The sequence below is a fragment of the Balaenoptera acutorostrata genome, chromosome 1 (genome assembly GCF_949987535.1).
Source record: "Balaenoptera acutorostrata chromosome 1, mBalAcu1.1, whole genome shotgun sequence".
Classification (NCBI taxonomy): Eukaryota; Metazoa; Chordata; class Mammalia; order Artiodactyla; family Balaenopteridae; genus Balaenoptera; species Balaenoptera acutorostrata.
In genome coordinates, this window is record NC_080064.1 from 143,048,265 (window position 1) to 143,071,270 (window position 23,006).

At 41.1% G+C, this 23,006-nt stretch overlaps 1 protein-coding gene across 1 annotated transcript in view; it reads left to right on the plus strand.

Annotated features, from left to right (window-relative positions):
- The window catches only part of LOC102999071 (regulator of G protein signaling like 1), an 83,457-nt gene that overhangs the window by 5,101 nt on the left and 55,350 nt on the right, over positions 1 to 23,006 (plus strand). Inside the window, 6 exon segments of the mRNA XM_057558721.1 lie at positions 5,470 to 5,552; positions 9,399 to 9,473; positions 10,759 to 10,888; positions 12,378 to 12,482; positions 13,501 to 13,662; positions 14,734 to 15,701. Of these exon segments, the coding sequence (XP_057414704.1) occupies positions 5,470 to 5,552; positions 9,399 to 9,473; positions 10,759 to 10,888; positions 12,378 to 12,482; positions 13,501 to 13,662; positions 14,734 to 15,701 (1,523 nt within the window).

A 23,006-nucleotide genomic window follows, 5' to 3' on the forward strand; every position in this document is an offset into this window, starting at 1 on the left:
GCCATAAAAGGGGAAATCAACAGTAACACAATCATAGTAGGGGACTTTAACACCCCACTTTCACCAATGGACAGATCATCCAAAATGAAAATAAATAAGGAAACACAAGCTTTAAATGATACATTAAACAAGATGGACTTAATTGATATTCATAGGACATTCCATCCAAAAACAACAGAATACACATTCTTCTCAAGCGCTCATGGAACATTCTCCAGGATAGATCATATCTTGGGTCACAAATCAAGCCTTGGTAAATTTAAGAAAATTGAAATCGTATCAAGTATCTTTTCAGACCACAATGCTATGAGACTAGATATCAATTACAGAAAAAAATCTGGAAAAAGTACAAACACATGGAAGCTAAGCAATACACTACTTAATAACCAAGAGATCACTGAAGAAATCAAAGAGGAAATCAAAAAATACCTAGAAACAAATGAAAATGAAAACACGACGACCCAAACCTATGGGATGCAGCAAAAGCAGTTCTAAGAGGGAAGTTTATAGCAATACAATCCTACCTTAAGAAACAAGAAACACCTCAAATAACCTAACCTTACACCTAAAGCAATTAGAGAAAGAAGAACAAAAAAACCCCCAAAGATAGCAGAAGGAAAGAAATCATAAAGATCAGATCAGAAATAAATGAAAAAGAAATGAAGGAAACAATAGCAAAGATCAATAAAACTAAAAGCTACTTCTTTGAGAAGATGAACAAAATTGATAAACCATTAGCCAGACTCATCAAGAAAGAAAGGGAGAAGACTCAAATCAATAGAATTAGAAATGAAAAAGGAGAAGTAACAACAGACACTGCAGAAATACAAAGGATCATGAGAGATTACTACAAGCAAATATATGCCAATAAAATGGACAACCTGGAAGAAATGGACAAGTTCTTAGAAATGCACAACCTGCCAAGACTGAACCAGGAAGCAATAGAAAATATGAACAGACCAATCACAAACACTGAAATTGAAACTGTGACTAAAATTCTTCCAACAAACAAAAGCCCAGGACCAGATGGCTTCACAGGCGAATTCTATCAAACATTTAGAGAAGAGCTAACACCCATCCTTCTCAAACTCTTCCAAAATATAGCAGAGGGAAGAACACTCCCAAACTCATTCTATGAGGCCACCATCACCCTGATACCAAAACCAGACAAAGATGTCACAAAGAAAGAGAACTACAGGCCAATATCGCTGATGAACATAGATGCAAAAATCCTCAGCAAAATACTAGCAAACAGAGTCCAATGGCACTTTAAAAGGATCATACACCATGATCAAGTGGGATTTATCCCAGGAATGCAAGGATTCTTCAATATATGCAAATCAATCAATGTGATACACCATATTAACAAATTGAAGGAGAAAAACCATATGATCAGATGCAGACAAAACTTTCGACAAAATTCAACACCCATTTATGATAAAAACCCTCCAGAAAGTAGGCATAGAGGGAACTTTCCTCAACATAATAAAGACCATATATGACAAACCAACAGCCAACATTGTCCTCAATGGTGAAAAATTGAAACCATTTCCACTAAGATCAGGAACAAGACAAGGTTGCCCACTCTCACCACTATTATTCAACATAGTTTTGGAGGTTTTAGCCACAGCAATCAGTGAAGAAAAAGAAATAAAAGGGATCCAAATTGGAAAAGAAGAAGTAAAGCTGTCACTGTTTGCAGATGACATGATATTATACATAGAGAATCCTAAAGATGTTATCAGAAAACTACTAGAGCTAATCAATGAATTTGGTAATGTAGCAGAATACAAAACTAATGCACAGAAATCTCTTATATTCCTATACACTAATGATGAAAAATCTGAAAGTGAAATTAAGAAAACACTCCCATTTACCATTGCAACAAAAAGAATAAAATATCTAGGAATAAACCTACCTAAGGAGACAAAAGACCTGTATGCAGAAAATTATAAGACACTGATGAAAGAAATTAAAGATGATACAAATAGATGGAGAGATATACCATGTTCTTGGATTGGAAGAATCAACATTGTGAAAATGACTACCCAAAGCAATCTACAGATTCAATGCAATCCCTGTCAAACTACCACTGGCATTTTTCACAGAACTAGAACAAGAAATTTCACAATTTGTATGGAAACACAAAAGACCCCAAATAGCCAAAGCAATCTTGAGAAAGAAAAACGGAGCTGGAGGAATCAGGCTCCCTGACTTCAGACTATACTACAAAGCTACAATAATCAAGACAGTATGGTACTGGCACAAAAACAGAACTATATATCAATGGAACAGGATAGAAAGCCCAGAGATAAACCCATGCACATATGGTTAACTTATCTTTGATAAAGGAGGCAAGAGTATACAGTGGAGAAAAGACAGCCTGTTCAATAAGTGGTGCTGGGGAAACTGGATAGCTACATGTAAAAGAATGAAATTGGAACACTCCCTAACACCGTATACAAAAATAAACTCAAAATGGATTAAAGACCTAAATGTAAGGCCAGACACTATCAGAGTCTTAGAGAAAAACATAGGCAGAACACTCTATGACATAAATCACAGCAAGATCCTTTTTGACCCACCTCCTAGAGAAATGGAAATAAAAACAAAAATAAACAAATGGGACCTAATGAAACTTAAAATCTTTTGCACAGCAAAGGAAACCATAAAGAAGATGAAAAGACAACCCTCAGAATGGGAGAAAATATTTTCAAATGAAGCAACTGACAAAGGATTAATCTCCAAAATTTACAAGCAGCTCATGCAGCTCAATATCAAAAAAAGAAACAAACCAATCCAAAAATGTGCAGAAGACCTAAATAGACATTTCTCCAAAGAAGATATAAAGATTGCCAACAAGCACATGAAAGAATGCTCAACATCATTAATCATTAGAGAAATGCAACTCAAAACTACAATGAGATATCATCTCACACCAGTCAGAATGGCCATCATCAAAAAATCTAGACACAATCAATGCTGGAGAGGCTGTAGAGAAAAGAGAACCCTCTTGCACCTTTGGTGGGAATGTAAATTGATACAGCCACTATGGAGAACAGTATGGAGGTTCCTTAAAAAACTAAAAATAGAACTGCCTTATGACCCAGCAATCGCACTACTGGGCATATACCCAGAGAAAACCATAATTCAAAAAGACACATGCACCCCAATGTTCATTGCAGCACTATTTACAAAAGCCAGGTCATGAAAGCAACCTAAATGCCCATCAACAGACGAATGGATAAAGAAGTTGTGGTACATATATACAATGGAATACTACTCAGCCATAAAAAGGAACGAAACTGCGTCATTTGTTGAGACGTGGTTGGATCTAGAGACTGTCATACAGAGTGAAGTCAGTCAGAAACAGAAAAACAAATACCGTATGCTAACACACATATATGGAATCTAAAAAAAAAAGAAAAAAATATGGTCATGAAGAACCTAGGGGCAAGATGGGAATAAAGACTCAGACCTACTAGAGAACGGACTTGAGGATACGGGGAGGGGGAAGGGTAAGCTGGGACAAAGTGAAAGAGTGGCATGGACATATATACACTACCAAATGTAAAATAAATAGCTAGTGGGAAGCAGCTGCATAGCACAGGGAGATCAGTTCGGTGCTTTGTGACCACCTAGAGGGGTGGGATAGGGAGGGTGGGAGGGAGGGAGATGCAAGAGGGAAGAGATATGGGGACATATGTACATGTATAACTGATTCACTTTGTTATAAAGCAGAAACTGACACACCATTGTAAAGCAATTATACTCCAATAAAGATGTTAAAAAAAAGAATCAGGGAATTCTCATAAAAAGATGAGCAGAGGGCTGAGGAGGAAGACAGAAAAAAACACATAAATATTTACAACACTAGGTACCAAAAAAAAAGACATCTATGGAGCAGAGGGCAGGAACTGGCATCAGTTCTGTTATAATAGCGTTTGATTGTCTGGATTTCTATTTCTATTTCTATTATAAGAAGACAATAACCACCAAAGTGTCATTAGGAAAAGTAATGAAAGGGATTGTTCAGTTTTCTTATGTTATTATAACTTCACCCTAGAGGCGTGACACATACTCTTCTCACCAAACATATAGCTGGACTGAGAGATAGGACTAGTGTATAATATTTAGGTTTCTCATTTTATAAGTGTTTTGGGTGTTTTAAAATAAATTTATTTATTTATTTATTTATTTTGGGGTGTGTTGGGTCTTTGTTGCTGCATGGGCTTTCTCTAGTTGCGGTGAGCAGGGGCTACTCTTTGTTTCAGTGCGTGGGCTTCTCAATACAGTGGCTTGTCTTGTTGCAGAGCACGGGGTCCAGGTGCATGGGCTTCAGTAGTTGTGGCTCACAGGCTCTAGAGCACAGGCTCAGCAGTTGTGGTGCACAGGCTTAGTTGTTCCACGGCATGTGGCATCTTCCCAGACCAGGACTCAAACCCATGTCCCCTCCATTGACAGGCAGATTCTTAACCACTGTGCCACCAGGGAAGCCCTATAAGTCTTTCATTATACACTTTAGGTATGATGGGAAAATGCTGGGCCATTGATAGAACAATTAAATTACTATTGAAGAGTTGACATTATACACTAAAAAGCAGAGACAGTGAATTAGAGTAAATTTAGAGAGACCAACTAGTCTACCTGTGGTCTCTATGCTTGGCTTTGAGACAGTCAACACTTATTTCCTTAGATTAACTTGGGCAGCACAATGATCAAGCTTGAGAGAAATAATAAATATGTTGCATTTCCAATATATTCAAAAAACCTCTTTTGGGGTTTTAATGTTGGGTCCTAACCTACAAGATGAAATTTGACTTGGTTTCTGAAAAGTGACTGCATAAATTAAAGATGGTGGAGTTAATAGTGTAACGTGAGAAAAGCTAACCCCATTTCCGGCCATGCTAATATAACACAGAACATAGGCAATAGTTGTCTTATCTCCTCCCTGGGAAGGATGTGGAATGCTTGAGTTGTGGGTGCCCCTACAGCCAAGAAGAGAACCAGACGGAAAGGAGGCCATTTGATGAATTATTGAAGAAATGCTTAGTGACTAGCCAGAGGGGGTGGAGGTAGGCAGAAGGTTGTAATGACTTTATAATGGGATCTTTGTCCATTAAAAGAGGACTTAGATGAATTCAGTCAAGCTTCAGAGGGCAGAGTTTCAACAAACGGAAAGAAGGTAAAGGAAGGCAGTTCACGGTAGGAAAGATCTTACAAAACTATTTTCTCTCTTCATAAATGGAATGGGCAGTCCTGTGAGGTGGGGAGCTCCCCACAGCTGGAGTGTTTAAGCAGAGCGATGTTGCAGACGAGGGTCCTGGAGAGGGGAGAAATTGAGTTAGATGACCCTAAAAGCCATCGTCGTGCTGAGATTTACCCTTGTGAAATGATCTATTCCATTGCTTAATTTTCCCATCCTAAATGCAATCCTGCTTATGAGAGTTTTTTTTTCTCCCCATATAGAGATAATTGGTTCTACAAATCTTATAATTCTGCTAGAGGATGAAGTCTTTGCTGATTTTTTCAACACATTTCTTTCTCTCCCGGTAAGCATTCTCAGACTTAAATCCAAATGTTTCATCAACAGCTGAATAGTGACTCTTAACTGAGCTGAGTGCCTTTTTTAAAAAATTTTATTTTGTTTATTTTTTATATAGCAGGTTCTTATTAGTTATCCATTTTATACATATTAGTGTATACACGTCAATCCCAATCTCCCAATTCATCCCACCACCTCCACCACCCCGCTACCGCTTTCCCCCTTTGGCATCCATATGTTTGCTCTCTACATCTGTGTCTCTATTTCTGCCCTGTAAACAGGTTCCTCTGTACCATTTTTCTAGATTGCACATATATGCGTTAATATATGATATTTGTTTTTCTCTTTTTGACTTACTTCACTCTGTATGACAGTCTCTAGATCCATCCACATCTCTACAAATGACCAAATTTCGTTCCTTTTTATGGCTGAGTAATATTCCATTGTATATATGTACCACTTCTTCTTTATCCATTTGTCTGTCGATGGGCATTTAGGTTGCTTTCATGACCTGGCTATTGTAAATAGTGCTGCAATGAACATTGGGGTGCATGTGTCTTTTTGAATTATGGTTTCCTCTGGGCATATGCCCAGTAGTGGGATTGCTGGGTCATATGGTAATTCCATTTTTAGTTTTTTAAGGAACCTCTATACTGTTCCTCATAATGGCTGTATCAGTTTACATTCCCACCAACAGTGCAAGAGGGTTCCCTTTTCTCCACACCCTCTCCAACATTTTTTTTTAATAAACTTCTTACTAAATCAAAACTATTTCAATTTGAGCAAATAAATATGAAGTAGAAAATCCTCTAAAATCTCCAGGAGTTCCCATTACTGATATAATGGAATCCTAAATGCCTAGTCTCGTTGATCACCTTTGCCTGTCCACAGTTATCTCTCATCACATCCTTTGCTGGTACCCAGCGCTGCAGTGATGGCCGCTCTACCCTTGCAAAGCACACCTGGCATTCTCCCACCTCTACGCTTCTCCTTGTCTGTGTTCTTAGTTTCCATAGTTTCACCCACCAAACTCTTAACCATTTTTCAGATCTCTAGTTAAATCCTGCTCTCCTTAAGGAGCTCCTAGGTCCTCCCAATAGGAAATTATTTCTCCCTGCCTCTGTGCCCCTTGGCACTTTGCAACTCTCTTGTGTTATATGTGTGTATTTCCCCCACTGGACTGTGAAGTTGTGAATTCCTCCAGGAAAAGGACCATGGATTATTCACTCTGCTCTACTCCCTTCACCCGGTGTTTGGCAGATAGCAATTGCTGAGTTGTTAACTGGAACCAAATCTATATATGTTCTCAATCTGTGCAACTAAAACAAACCTCAAACATCAAAATATTCTTAAACCCAAACTTACACTAATCCTGCTTCTTTTTTGGTTTAAATATTTGGTTACATCTGAATGCTGGTGCCTTATAAATATTTGCTTATCTCAGTGCACCTTTTTCCATGGATGCTACCTGTTAAAAGGTGAAATTTCACAAAACTAGGAAAAAACACTATTATTCCACAAACACCTATTGGGTGGCCACTCTGTGCTAGACACTGGGCTTAGTCCTGGGGACACAGATGTTAATGATACCATCTGTGTCTTCAAGGAATTCCAGTCTAATGTGAGAGACCAATATTTAAGGTGAGTATGCAAAGGGTTGTGGATGACATGATTGAAGTCTCTAGAAGGTAGTGGGGTACATCGGAGGAAGAGGCCACTCCTACCTGGAAGAGTCAGAAAGGTGCCAGTGAAGAGGTGACACAAACCAAGCCTGGAAAGAAGACTAGGTATTTGACAATTGGCTGAGGACGAAGATGGGGAGGGAAGGGTGGATAAAGAAGCAAGAGGAAAAGACTGGGGGGTTGAGTATCAAGAGAAGCAGAGGCCTTAGGGACAGAACAGAGTAAGTGAAGGCACCATTGAATACAGTCCTATGGTACGTTGGGGGAAACTCTAAGTAACTCAGTAAGGCTGAAGAAAAAGTTGTGAGAGGCAGACATAGCAGATGAGGCTGCACAGCCAGGCCTCTGAGAGCAGGGAGGCCGAGCTTAGGAGTTTGGACATCATGCTGCAGGCAATAGAAAATCATCAGAGGTTTAGGTAAAGGAGTGACATGATCAGACTTTCATGTAGGAAAATTATTTCTGCAGAAGTCTGGCCATGGATAGCGCTGTCAGGGGGCCACAGTGGAGGCAGGGAAACTAGTCAGGAGGTTGTTTCAAGAGTCTAGGTGAGAGGTGATGAGAGTCTAAAGGCAAAATGATGAAGAGGATGGATGAATAGGAGAGATTTTTCCAAAGCGAAATGCAGGACCTATCACTTTGGATGTCAGACAGAGGTGGTAACAAGAAGAGAGGGATCAGTGCAGCAGGCTTGGATGCCCGGGTGGATGGCGGTGCCAGCGACATGGTAAAAAGGGAGGAGGGAAAGGCCTCGAAGAGCAGGTGTTTGGGGGTGATCCTCACTCATACTCCAGCATCTGCCACTGTCTTAACGAAAGGTTTCAGAAGTAACCTTAAGGCATTTTAGCTAATCACCTTGTCAACTTAATTATGCAGCCCACAATAATGTCATAGAAATGGCGAATGTAATGTGGGAAGTAGAATCCTGAGAATGTCCTGGCCATTTAGGTAGCTGTGGTCTATTTAGGAAGACAGTGGTATTTCATGTTGAATGCTGCTGTCAATTTACAAATTTCTACCATTTAATTTCCATAATCACCCTGTAAGGTCAACATCACTTCCTCCTTACAGATGGGTCTCAGAAGTTAAATGACTTGCCTAAGATCACTTGGCAAATCTGGGGCAGTCCTAGAGCTGACCACGTCCTGTGGCTGCAGGCCCGGCGTGTTTTCCACATCAGCCTCCTGCCCTCAATGGCACAAATGTCACATGGTGAACATGCTCCCACGCACTACTCCCACAAAATCTCGTGATTTCACAGTCCCACCACACATCCCATAAAGGTAACTTCACACGCCAGGCAGGGCGTGTCTTGTCCAACACTGAGTGCAGAGCAGGGAGGGGTCACTAAGGATTGAGTCTCCTTCATAGACCGATATTTGTGAAGTGCAGGCAACACCATCACCTTCCATCAATACAGCCAAGGACAAAGGGAAGAGAAGGAGGAGGCTGCAGACTGACAAAAGTTTGGGGCTGCCAGTCTCGGGGAGATGGTCAGAATGACGTGATGTGCTGAGAGTTCACTTTAGCCCCTCTGGTTTATCACAAATACTTTGGGGGCACTTTGAGACATTTTGATGCCTACGGTGTGACGGCTAAGCATAGCTACCTGTAAACATAGAAGCCCTTTCACATTAATCTCAAAGCTGCCTAGGTCACAGACCGTTCTCTCTGACAAAAGAGGACAGGAGCCTAGAATTTTCTATCAATTTTGGACACTCTTAATGCCCCCCTAAGTAATTTGTACCTTTAATCCTCACATCCTCTGTTCTCTCTACTTTCTCCAGTTAAAGAATTTAGGCAAATCCAAAGGTATTTCTCTTTATGAAAGGCTTTAAGTCTTTGCTCTTTCTAAGTCCTGTAGAAATGAATAATGCAATATACAAAATAAATACCTTTTAATGTCATGAGCTTTGGCCTTTGCACACAGGCAAGATAACTCCCAGGTTGGGGCAGGATGGAGCCAAAAGATAAATGAATCTTGCAATTTAATCTTTCTTGGTTGTTTTACACAAAGCAAGTTGATTCAGTGGAATAAAGTTAAGAATTAATGTCCCTTGAAATAGAAAAGCAATGGAACCTCTCTTCGCCTGTGGCTGCAGATGAACTGTGACATTTTCATGAAGAGAAACTCTAGACCCCTTTGGCTGTTTCTTACCTCTCTTTTGCAGGTCTTTGGTCAGACACCATTTTACACTTTTGAAAATTCACAGTGGAGCTTGTGGCCAGAAATACCCCATGACTTGGTGAGTATGATTGTTGAACGGTGTATGGTTTGGGATGGGGGAAGAGGCAGCTGAATTTGATGTGTGGATTGGGAGAGGGGGAGGGATAGGAGCTCCTGAGGGTGACTATGGAAGAAACTATAAAGAAGGTAAGTAGGACAAACAGCATCAAGCCAGGTAGACATTTCTGCTTTTTGCATTTTTACCACTTGGGCAAGCAACTGCTGGTGAGTTCTTTCCTCTACATTTTAGTCCATGGTTAGCAAAAGGGATTAACCTCTCGTGTCCACTGTGGTCATTTGGTAGTAGATGCTTGGAGCACTGTGTTGAGAAGAATTCTGAGGCCACACCTAAGCCAGAAAGAGTCTGAGAATTGATTGGCAATGCTTGCCATGGGTGAGGGATAGTCAGTGAATCCCATGGGCCACATAGCAATTATTTGCATTGTAAGGTGTAGCTCAAGTCAAGATGACACTCGACAGTTCCTAATGACTACTTGACCATGAGGCATATTTTTCTCCCAATCATTTTTTCTCTTTATATGTTTTTTCCTTGTCCTTGTCCACTGTCTTTCTCTTCTCCTTTTCTCCCCTTCCTGTTCTCCTTTTCCACTCTGTAGACCTTGGACTCATCAATGGTTTCCTCGTGCCCTACCTGTGACATGTGACATCAGAAAGATCACTCAGCCATGCTCACAACAAGGTTTTATTTTTCTCTGGGATCTGGAGAGCTGAGAAAGACACTCCACTCATATTCTTACATTTGGTTTTCTTAGGAGAACCCCAAGACTTAAAATTTTCTTTTCTTTTCCTTTCTCTGGTAGTTACATCCTTCAGGGATCCGTCCCGTCTTCTAAATGATATTATGTGTGAGTGTTTGTGCATTTTGTACACGTTGTGTAGGTGATATGGGTTGGGAGCTTGTGAGAAATTGTAAGTGTGCTTACAAAGAAGCAAGTTGAGTAGAGTTATGACTTGACACAACAAACCAAAATCTCTCCTGCTACTCTTCTCTCAAGCAAAACTTAGATTTTTTTTTTTTACTTTGATCTTTTCTTAAACGACCTCAACCAGGAATGAGAGAGATTTTTCTGATGAAAAAACAAGCCTTTCCTTTCCTACCAATCAGCCCTTTGCGAGGCTCAACCCCAGTCTCCGCCTCCCTTAGATACTATTTTTCATCAACACACCTCTCCTCTGGGCCAAATACTACAAACATGAGGTTATTTATTGCCCCTTGCTAAGCTGCATTTCTTAACAATTCAGCTCCATTTCTCTTTTCTGTTCCTTATTTGTTTGGACTCTAGGTTGCAAAGTACAAAGGATTATTGACCTGGTTGGAAAAATACCGGTTACCTTTCTTCTGTAAAACCGACTTGTGTTTCCATTACATTCTCTGTCAGGAGTTCCTCACTTTCGTTAAGTCCCCAGAAGGAGGTAAGCATGCAGGGATGTGTGGGGAGAAACCTGGGCAGCTAGGTTGCACAGCATCCTGTGCTTGTCAGCCCTACAGTAAGGTACAAATACAGGCTGCCTTCATAGCCTTAGATGTATGGTTGGCTCAGGCTGTGTTGTGGCGAAATCTTAGGCTGAAAAATCGGTACCAAGAGCAACAAGCCGGAGTCTGATGGGCTGAGCTGTTTGTCTCACTGCAGCCAGAAATGAGAGTTAATGATGGCCAAATTGCCTACAATATGTTCAGAATCAGAGGTAGCACCACCTTCATTGTTGTCACCTGGCCTAAGCCACCATCATTTCTCACCTGGCTATTGAAATCATCTCTGAATCAGTCTCCTCACTGCTGCTCTTGTTCTCCTGCTCCCAGCAGCCAGGGTGAGCTTTTTAAAACTTCCGTTAGTTCATGTCACTCCTCTGCGTGCTGACCCTCCCCACCACCACCACCAATGGCTCCCATCTCAGTGTGGAATCCAGCGCCCCTAAAATGCCTTTCCAGGTCCTGGAGACCTGGCTCCATTGCCTTTCTGACCTCATCTCCTGCTTCTCTCTTGCTCACTCCATTCCAGCCAGATTGGCCTCCCTGCAGTTCCTCAGACATAGGGACACATTCCCATTTCGAAGCTTTGCACTGGCTGTTCACTCTGCCTGGAATACTCCTCCTCCATGTATCCACATGCACCTCCCTTCACCTCAAGTCTCTGGGCAGTTCTCACCTCCTCATTGAAGGCTACCCTGATAGCCCACTGCCCACTCATCCAACCCCTGCCCTAGCTCTCCTTACATCCTCCTTTCCTGTTTCATTTTTTCCTCTAATGCTTATAACTTTCATTCTCACTAGAGAATGTATTTACTATGCTTATTGTTTATTGTCTGTCTCCTCTGCTAGAGTATAAGCTCCTTGAGGGCGGGGATTTTTGTTCTCTTTGTGGATGTATCACAAACACCTAGGATGGTACTCAGCACTTAGTAGGCATATAATAAATATTTGTTGAAAGAATGAATGAATAAGATTTCCATCTAGGGTTGATTTGATAACTTGATTCTCAGCTCAACTAGCCAAAGGAAAAAGGAACCCAGGGAACGTTAAGATTCGGGAGATCCCACTGAGTAAAATGTTGTAACAAATCGCCCATTATACTCACCTTCCTCCTTCAATATATTGATGTGTATTGGGAACATCGCTGTCAGGTGGGGTCCATAGAAGGCAAGGGGCCTTAGTTGGAGGGTAACTTTGATCTGTGGATTGTACACATACTTCTGTGTCCATCCCATGTCATTGATGAATGTCACTAGAGGGTCTGGTGCCTAGCTTCAAAAGCACCACATAATCAGGGCCCAACTCATCTCACCGGTCACCATTTTTCCTCACTCACACTGAGCTAATGGGGGTCTGGTCATGTGCAAGGCTGAGAGAGGGACCGGGGGAAGAGCTCATTCTCCGTTTCTCACCATGGACTTTTCCTGGCAGCCAAGATGATGAGATGGAAAAAGGCAGACCAGTGGCTACTGCAGAAATGCATTGGCGGGGTCAGAGGGATGTGGCGCTTCTGTACCTACCTCAAGGGCAGTGCAGGTGGGTTCTTGGGGTTGTTCCTGGGGCCTTTGCAAGTTTTTAACAGCTTCCAGGATCCTCCGGAGCACTGCTAACAGTTCTGTATGTCTGCGGTGAATACAAAAAATATATTATAATGCAGTTTGGGTAAAAGCCTTTGAAAACTGGGGTCCATCGTGCAGGTTAGGGCAAAAGCAATCAGAGTCCCCTTCCATTCATTCATTCATTTGACAGTGTTTACTGAGCACCACTGTACGGCAGCCACTGTGCTTGCAGGTGGGGATAGAAAGGTGAACAAGAGCCATAAAGTCCCTGCTTCCCAAAGCTGCCATGACACTGGGGAGACAGACAAGGAACAAGTCCATAAGTAAATCCCTGTAGCAAAAGGTTGGGGTGTCCTGCTTTCTGTTCTATTGGGTCCAGTAGTTGGTGAGTCTAGGAGGCTGGCAGTGAGCACTGGCTGACATTCCAGTTCAGCATCATTAAATTTCATGGACGAACAAATCCTAGTTTAAAGGTGAAATTCTGGATCTCCAGTGATCAGGCAGGGAAGAACTAGACTGACTGTCTTACAGTTTGTCGCTCAGACTTCAGCCCTGGCAAAGTTGTGAAACAGGGAATGTAGTCTTTGGCACATTTTGGCTCCAGTGTCCTCCTGCAGGCTGCTCTGGACCATGATCTAGGAAATGTTCTTTTACCCCTGATCTTTATTTTTTGGACAAAACCTAAATGTCTAATGATTTATTCCCAGAGTCTCATGGTTTTCCCTAAACAGACAGTTTTTCTAACAACCAAAAAAAACTCATGAAAGACTCCTATCCGTTAAGTCCCATTTTTCCATGCCTCCCATCAGCTCCTGCATTAGGACGTTTCTGGAGATGATGCCTTAAGCCAAAGGAGTGGCTGAAGGTGATGTTGGAGGCACTAGAGCAAGCTGGTGGGTGGGGGTCGGGGGATCAGAGGTCACATGCAGATGCAGCCGCTGAGGGGCAAGATTGGGGTGCAGCTCGGTGCCTATCCTATCCTGTCCAACCCGTAGGTGAAGAGCTGGTGGATTTCTGGATTCTTGCTGAGAAGATTCTGAGCATAAATGAGATGGACCTGGAAGTAAGAGACCACTACCTGTCCCTCCTCTTCATGCTGAAGGCCACCCATCTGCAGGAAAGCTCGCGGGTGGTGACTCTCTGCAACATGAACATCGGTAAGAATTATAAAGCATATCTGAAGTGAAATCCCTGGGAGATATAAGAAAAAATCAATCCAGTGTCTGATAGTCCTCAGTCTCGTGCCTTGCAGACTGCTACCCTCTCCATCAGGGATATCTGTGGGAACCCCAACCCTAAACAGGGAAGGGCTTGAGAGAGACCAGTTGTCTGAAGCTGGTATGTGCCTGTTCCTGAGATAGTACTTGTCAGTGAAGGAAGGCTGGCAAGAATGAAGGGGAATTGGGACAGGGTAATTGAACAGCTCCTGCACTTCTAAGCCTGCATGGCATGTTTTGTTTTGTTTTGTTTTGTTGTTTTGTTTTATTTTTCAATTGGGATTCTTGAGAACAAACTACAGTCCACAGGCCAAATGCAGTACATGTGGCCTATGAGCTAAGAGTGTTTTTGTATTTTTAAAGGCTTAAAGAAGAAGACTGTGCAACAGAGACTATATATGGCTCACAAAGCCTAAAATATTTACTATCTGGCTCTTTACAGAAAAACGTTTGCCAACCCCTTCTCTAGAACATCAGATTCATTCCAATGTATTCACTTATTAAGTGAGAAGGCGTTCCTAACCCAAATACAAACGTGTTCCAGAAGATTCACTGTTTGGGCTTAGTCACACTCCTCTTTATTCAAATAGGTAATTGAGAACTGATGACATTAAAACCAGGGCTAATTGGGATTTTTTCAATTTATCCAGTCCAAACTCTTTCCTTCAGTCAGATCTAACTTTGAGAAATCCCATTCAGAGGTACATGTTTCCTGTTCTTGAACATGTTTTCGTGTACCTCTTGCTTTTCTTTACAATAACTTTCAGTAGTCTAAAAAGTAACTTGAGGAATCCCACAAAATGGTTATTTCTCTGGGGAAGAAGGAAGGTAATCAGAGTAAGGTGTCACTGTGTGCTGAACAAACCCTAAAAACGTGTTCACTATATATCTGACCTGTCTACACCCCAGGATTGCATGAGGAATGAATGAAAGTCTATACACAAAAACATTTGGAAAAATTCAAAAACCTCACCATCCCACATCATTTTCATCCTTTATCTTTCCTTCCAGAGGCCCTTCTGAACCTTTCCATCTGGCATCCCAACCAGTCAACCACCAGGAGGGAGATCCTGAGCCACATGCAAAAAGTGGCTCTGTTCAAACTCCAGAGCTATTGGCTCCCTAACTTTTACACCCACGCTAAGACGATCATGGCCAAGGAGGAATCGTGCCAGGCTCTAATGCAAGAATACGAGACTCGCCTGTACAGTATCTGCTATACCCACATAGGAGGGCTCCCTCTGAGTATGAGCGTCAAGAAGGGCCACCACCCCCAGAAGCGGTACTCGAGCAGGAAGGCCAAGAGGAAGATGTGGCACTTGATAGACCATGGCTCTTGGTCTCTGGAAGTGGATACCAATCCAGATACCAACACTTTGCTCCCCCAGGAGCTGTTTCCTCAAGGCAAGTTGGTTATACAAACGCCTTCCCCGAAAGAGACCTCTTCAAAGGAGAGATTCATTGGTTCCCAGGAAAAGGATATTCTCTGTGCCAAAAAGACCAAAGTGAAGAACAAAGCCAAGAGCCACCTCCACATGGAGGGCCTTATTGAGACATCATTCTCTACCCACCTAAGGACTGTCACCCCCATCATCAATTACTCCCCCCACATGACAATCAAGAAGGCCGTGAAGCAAAACCTCTCCTTGGAGTACACCCACTGGGCCTTGTGTGCTGATGCCTGTGCAGGGAGTCCCTTCCGGGACCACCTGAAGAAGCAAAATTTGAAAGTGGAGGTCCAACTCCTGGACCTCTGGCAGGACCTGCACCATTTCCTCAGTGTCCTGATGAGTAACAGGAAGACTGGGAAAGCCATCTTTCGGCACATGCTGGGCAACCGGATCTGTGAGCTCTACCTGAATGAGCAGATTGGTCTATGCCTACCACTAAAATCCCAAACCATCAAAGGCCTGAAGGAGCTGCTGCCATCTGGGGATGTGAACCCCTGGATTCCCAGAGCCCAGAAGGAGATCTGCAAGGTAGGCCATACCTCACAGAAATGGGTTGGTATCTGGAAGATTAGGTCTTCTGACTGACCAAAAATCCTATCTGGTCATCTATCCTGGCTAACTTAATGATATAAGTACCCACACAGCCCTTTCCATATTGAAGAGCTGGTTGGTTGATCTCTTAGGAGCAAGTTACATAGATTCCCAAGAAGCAGCCAAAACTCCAAAGTAGAATGGAGGCGGAGGAGTAGTCTTCATTTCCCCCTTATACGGAGTCTCCCAAAACTGTGAACCTCGGACTGTTCTACTGAGGGAAGTTTTAAGAACTCTTTTCTAAACCTCATGTACTGAAATACAGGGTCTCCCTTTCCTAAACTAGCCATCACAGAAATGGCCAAGTGGGAGGGTTTATTCCTATCCCCAAACATTAGATAAAAGCATGGGACTATCCTGGTGACTCACAGGAAGTAATAGTTTGATGATTGTAAGTCAAGATATTGGCAGATAACAAATGGTGGAGCCAAATTGGGTAACAGATGAGAGCTTAATAAAAAGGCACTACTTACAAGAGGGTAGGGAAACCACAGTGGATACCCCGTGCAATACCCCAGGGCCAGTAAGGGTGGGCCACCTTCCCCACTCTTAGGCCTGAAGAGTGGAAGAGTAGGAGCAGTTACCAGAACCAGGAGATAAAGAGCTTTGTAGAGTGGAGCACTTGGCAGGAGCTGTGATTGTCAGTAGAGGGACGTCTGGAAGGATCGGGGGGAATAGGTATTCCAAGCTCACTCTCCACCTTTTGTTTCCCTTTTCCTACCAGCTCCGGATATATCCAATGAGAGGTCAAGGGAGTGTGTTGATGTGTCCATACAGGTTAATTTCCCCAGGCACAAGCAGGGTGAAGAAGGGTAGAGAGTGGATCTGGAGGGCAATGGCTATAAACAAAAAGCTATTTGGTGCATTATAACATATTTACCTGATAAGCACACCCATTACCTCCTTTGGGCTTCTTAGCACCCCCAAGCAGCAGATGGTCGTATTATTGCTACTACTGTACAACTGAGGAAAATGAGACTTAGAGAGGGTGTGTGGATTAGCCCAAAGGCATGCAGCAGGCTAGCAGAGGAATCAGGGTCAGAATCCAGGAGTCCTTGGCTCTAAGTCCAGCACAATTTCTAATACACCTTAATTATCCAGGGTTGCACATCTCGGCAGTGTAAGGATGAGATCAGTCCAGTGGGTCCACAGCCAAAGCTGTTTGCACAGTTCTCGAGCAGTAGAAGCTCCAGAGCCATCCTCCCTCCCCTCCCTTCCCCACCCTTTGTAGAGGCATTTGGGGCTAAAGGCTTAGATAGGCTTTGCTTCCTGGAACAGCAAATCCACAGAGCAAAGCTCTCTCTCTAGGCCTTTGGTCTTCAGCAAAGATATTGAAGGTATTTGTGTTATCGATAATGCTGGACTATCACAGTTTCTAAGATTAAAAATCTTGATATCATCTATGACTCTCCTCTTTGTCTCACATTCATGTTTAGTCTACCGATGCATCCAGTTGGTTCAACCTTCAAAATATATCCAGAGTCTGGTATTCCTCCCCTCACCTGTTACAACCACTCTCATCCAAGCCCTGTCCAAACTCGCCTGGATCACTACAGTGGCCTCCTACCTGATGCCTCTGGGTCTGCTTTTGGCCCTCAGCAGGTTTCTTCCCAGAGTGACTGCAGTGATTCTGCTAAAACATAAACTATATAATTTAACTGAAAGTAAGTAAAAGAAAGTCAGTGAGGAGCTTGAAAACAGATGGCTGTCTCCAGTAAAAGCCAAAGACCTTGCTAAAACCAACAAGGTCTACACTATCTGTCCTCTGCCTCTCCTCTCTGGCTTCATCTTCCTCTGCCTCTGTGCTCATCACATTGGCGAAGCCAGACACACCCCTAGCTCAGTTGTGCTGCTCCTGCTGTATGTAACGTGCAGATGCCTGCACGGCTGAGTCCCCCACTCCCTCAGGTCTTTACTCAAGTCATCTCAGTGAGGCGTTCCCTGCCCACTTTATATAAAACTTCAACCCTGTTCCCATTTTACTTTTCTCCTGAGCACTTATCACGATCTGGATCCATGCATCCATCCTTCCATACATACATACATAGATACACACACTTTATGTGCATGCATGTATAATACATGTAGAATCCTTACAATGCACATGTATGCATTTGTGTATACAATGTACACCTATCACATACACATATAATATACTTGTACTATATTTCAAATAAATACACTATATATATGTTATGTATGTTATATATATTGTGTTATATATATGTATATATAAATACATATATATTTAACTTAATTTGCTTATTTTCCTTCTCCCTATGAGGGCAGAAGTTTTTGTCTGATTCGTCACTACTGTCTCCACAGCATCTAGAAAACTACTGGCAGTGCAGTGTTTAGTTCTCAGTAGGGCTGATAGACAGTCAAATGTCAACAGACATTTGTTGAATCAATCAGTCCTAGTTGGAGATGACCCTTCTTTGGGCTTTGCCACAATCCTTTCTGGTCTGAGACACCTGTCTCGGTGAGAACTCTGATTTTCATCCACCTGTTCAACCATCCTCCAATTATACAATCAGCTTTTGTTGAATACTGATAGCATGCCAGCTAATAGGTCTATATCCTGACTTCTGACTCACTGATGTGGAAACAGAGTCCACGTGGAATAGAGGAAAAAGTTTTAAGTCCTGGCTCTGTCACCACTTGGCTAGGTGGTCTTGAACAAACTTGAAGTCAAAATTCTTTAGTTTCTCTACGTCTCTTTGTCCTCAGATGTAAAATGAGAATTGGGACAAAATCATATTTTGTTATTATATTTGTGAATTCAATAAGTTTATACTTATGTTGAGGATACTATACTGTAAAAAGTAAATAAGTAGAGAGAAAAGGGTGTGAACCTGGAAGACAGAGCATCAGCCTTAAAGTCTGCTCTTGGTTCTGTCCAAAGAGGGGAAGATTGAGAGATGGTGCTGAAGATATCTGGGGTAAGGAGTTTCATAGACACTGGCAGGAGACCAGGTAGGATGACAAGAAATTAAACTAAAATTTCCTTAATTAAATAAAATCTAATGGAAAATAGATTCATAGTTACCAGGGGCTGGGAGGAAGGAAAATGGGGAGTTGTTGCCTAATTAGTACAGAGTTTCCATTTGGGGTGATAAAAAGTTTTGGAAATAGACCGTGGTGATGGTTGCATAATGATGCATGTAATTAATGCCACTGAATTGTACACTTAAAAATGGTTAAAATGGCAAATTCATGCTATATATATTTTACAACAATAAAAAAGTTTCTTTTTGACCGAGGGAAAGTAAGATTAAAGATACAAAGGACACTGAGTTTTAGTGAGGAGAGCAGACAGCAGTGAATTTGAATTCTAGTTTCTCCACTTTCACATCGTTTGATCTTAGGTAGAAGGCTGCTGGGCCCCTTTGATGCTTGTCTCCTCATCAGTACAATGGGGATTATAATGTCTCCCTCAAAGAAAGACACTGTGTGTATGGTGTTTGGCAAGTGGTAGTACACAAATGTTCATCCTCTTACAACCCTTAATCAGAACCATCGAACCTTAGAATAGGACGACGGCCTTGAGGTTCCCTCAGCCTCCCCTCTGTTTTTACAGATGATAGAGCAGGGTCTAAGGTCCCACTGCTGTTTCCTGACAAGTGTGGAGCCAGCACCCAGATTCCCTCAGTCTACTGCAGAGTCAGCAAACTTCAGTCCGGGAGCCAAATCAGCTTACCTCCTGTATTTGCATAGCCAGTGAGCTAACAGTGGTTTTGCATTTTTTAAATGGTAGAAAAATATCAAAAGAAGAATGCAACATGCCACATGGGTATTATATGAAATTCAAATTTCAGTGTCCATAAGTAAAGTTTTATTGCAACACAGCTGTGCCCGTTTGTTTACATGTTGTCATGTGCTATAACTACACAGTTGAATCGTTGCAACAGAGACCGTTTGGTCTGTGGCCCACACAGACTAAAATATTTACTATCTAGCTCTTTACACACTGTTCTGAGGAGAGGCCAAGATGGTTTACCAAGTGATGGACAAACTCAATTCTGAAGGAAACTCTAATACATTCTAACAAAAAAGAGTTATAGAAAAATAAAAAATAAAAATAGGTCAAATTTTAAAAAGCAATCATGGGGTTTTTAGATATTGTTTTATTTATTATTTATTCCTATCATTTTGCTTCATGTCTGATTATTTCTTCTAATGGAAAATGCTCTATTAAGCATTGTTTTTTGTGAAATCAACTTGATCATTTATTCATTAGTTGTTAGATAGAATCATAAATATTTTATTTCCTTCCTTCAACTGACTTCGGGTTCTGTTTGTTCTTCTTTTTCTAGTTTCTTTATGTACAAAATTATATTGTTTATTTGAGATTTTTCTTGTTTTTTGAAGTAGGCCTATATTACTATAAACTACCCTCTTAGTACCACTTTTGCTACATCCTATAGATTTTGGTATGTCATACTTTCATTTTCACTTGTCTTCAGGTTTTTTAAATTTCTCCTTTGATTTCTTCATTGACTCAATAGTTGTTCAGTAGCATGTTGTTTAGTCTGCACACATTTGTGATTTTTCCAGCTTTCTTCTTGTAGTTGATTTCTAATTTTATACCATTGTGTTGGAAAAGATGCTTGCTATGATTTTAATCTTCTTAAATTTATGGAGACTTGTTTTGTGTTTCAACATATGGTCTATGATTGAGAATGCTCCACGTGCCCTTGAGAAGAATGTGTATTCTGCTCATTTGAATGGAATATTCTGTACAAATCTATCAAATCCATCTGTTCAATGTTTCATTTAAGGTCATTGTTTCCTGGTTGACTTTCTGTCTGGGTGACTTATCTACTGATGTAAGTGGGGTATTAAAGTTCCCTACTGTTACTGTGTTGCTGTCAATTTCTCCCTTTGTGTCTGGTAATGATTGCTTTATATATTTTAGTACTCTTATTTTAGGTGCATATATAATCATTGTTATGTCCTCTTGGTGAATTGTCCCCTTTATCATTATACAGTGTCCATGTTTGTCTCTTGTTGCCCCTTTTGGCTTGAAGTCTATTTTGTCTGATATGAGTATAACTACATCTGTTTTCTTTTGGCTGCCATCTGCTTGGAGTATCATCTTCCATCCCTTCACTTTGAGCCTGTGTTTGTCTTTAGAGCTAAGATGAGTCTCCTGGAAGCAGCATATAGTTGGGGCTTGTTTTTTAATCTGTTCAGCCACTCTGGGTCTTTTGATTAGTGAATTCAATCCATTTACATTTAGGGTGATTATTGATAAATAAAGACTTAGTACTGCCTTTTATCTTTTTTTTTCTTGTTGCTCTGTATCTCCATTGTTTCTTTTTCTGTGTTTTTCTGTCTGCTCTTTTAGTTTGGTGGTTTTCTATGATGTTTTCCTCAGTTTTCTCTCTCTCTTTTTTTTTTGTTTTGTTTCATGTCTCTGCTCTAAAATAATGTTTTGTGGTCACCATGAGGTTTGTATAAAACGTCTCATAGATGATATAGTCTTTTTTCTGCTTATAGCATCCTATCTTGCTTATAAGGGTTCTGTCCTTTTCCTCTTCCCTTTTTATGTTTTTGTTGTCTCAAATGATCCTTTTTTATGTTGAGTTTATTACCAAACTGAAGTAGCTATAGTTATTTTTACTGATTTTTCCCTTTGACCTTTATGCTATAATTGTGTTTAACAACATATTATGATATAGAATTGCAATTTTCTGATTCTGTCTATTTATCACCTCACACAAAGTTTTTTGTACTTTTACCTTTTCGTTTCAGGTAGAAGAGCTCCTTTCAACATTTCTTGTAAGGCAGCTCTCATGGTGATGAAATCAGTTTTTGTTTGTCTGGGAAATCCCTTATTTTCCTTCATATCTGAAGGATAACTCTGCTGTACAGAATATTTTTGGCTGGCAGTTTTTAAGCTTTCAATATTTTGAATATGTCATTACACTCTCTCCTGGCCTATAGATTTTCTGCTGAGAAATCTGCTGGTCACCTGATGGGGGTTCCTCTGTAGGTTACCATCCATTTTTCCCCTGGCTGCCTTTAAAATTCTTTGTCATTGAGGTTGATTTTTGGTTTTTGGTTTTTTTAACATCTTTATTGGAGTATAAATTGCTTTACAATGATGTGTTAGTTTCTGCTTTATTACAAAGTGAATCAGCTATACATATACATATATCCCCATATCTCTTCCCTCTAGTGTGTCTTGGAGAAAGTCTTTTTGTGTTGAGGTAATTAGGTGTTCTCTTAACTTCATGGACTTGTATATCCAGCTCTTTTCCCAGGTTTGTATTATTTCTTTAAATAAACTCTCTGCTCCCTTCTCCCTCTTTTCTCCTTCTGGGATACCCATTATCCTTATGCTGCCCTTTCTAATGGATCAGATAATTCTTGTAGACTTTCTTCTTCCTCTTCTCCTTCTCCTTCCTCCTCTTCTTTTTCTTCCCCTTCTTCTTCTTTTTCTTTTTCTTCTTCTTCTTCTTCCTCTTCCTCTTCCTCTTCCTCTTCCCCTTCCTCTTCCTCTTCTTCTTCTTCTTCTTTCTTCTTTCTTCTTTCTTCTTCTTCTTCTTCTTCTTCTTCTTCTTCTTCTTCTTCTTCTTCTTCTTCTTCTTCTTCTTCTTCTTCTTCTTCTTCTCCTTCTCCTTCTCCTCCTCCTCCTCCTCCTCCTTCTTCTTCTCCTTCTCATTCTCCTTCTTCCTCTTCTCCTCCTCCTCCTCCTCCTTCTTCTTCTTCTTCTTTTACTGCTTCTGCTTCTGCTTCTGCTTCTGCTTCTGCTTTTCTCCTTTTTCTGCTTCCCCTTCATCTTTTTCTCCTTCTAGATCTTAGTTCTCTTTCCTCTTCTCCCTGTATCATTTCTAGATTTCTGTCTTCGACCTTGCTAGTTCTCTTTTCCATCTGGTTGGCTCTATTTCCAGTGCCTCCTAATGTATTCTTCACCTCATTTACTGAGTTCTTCAGGTCCCAAATTTTTGATTGGTTCTTTTTTAGAGTTTCAACCTCTTTGGTAAAGTATTCCTTCTGTTTATTAATTTTATTCCTGAACTCATTGAACTGCTTTTCTAAGTCTTGTTGCAGTTCACTGAGTTTCTCCACGACAGCTATTTTGAATTCTCTATCAGTTAAATAGCAATATTTCATGACTTTAAGTTTGGTTTCTGGAGAATTGTCATTTTCTTTTTGTGATACCGTGTCATTGTGTTTTTCATCGTGCTTGATGAGTTGTTCCTCGGCCAGTGCATTTGAAGTACCAAGCATCTT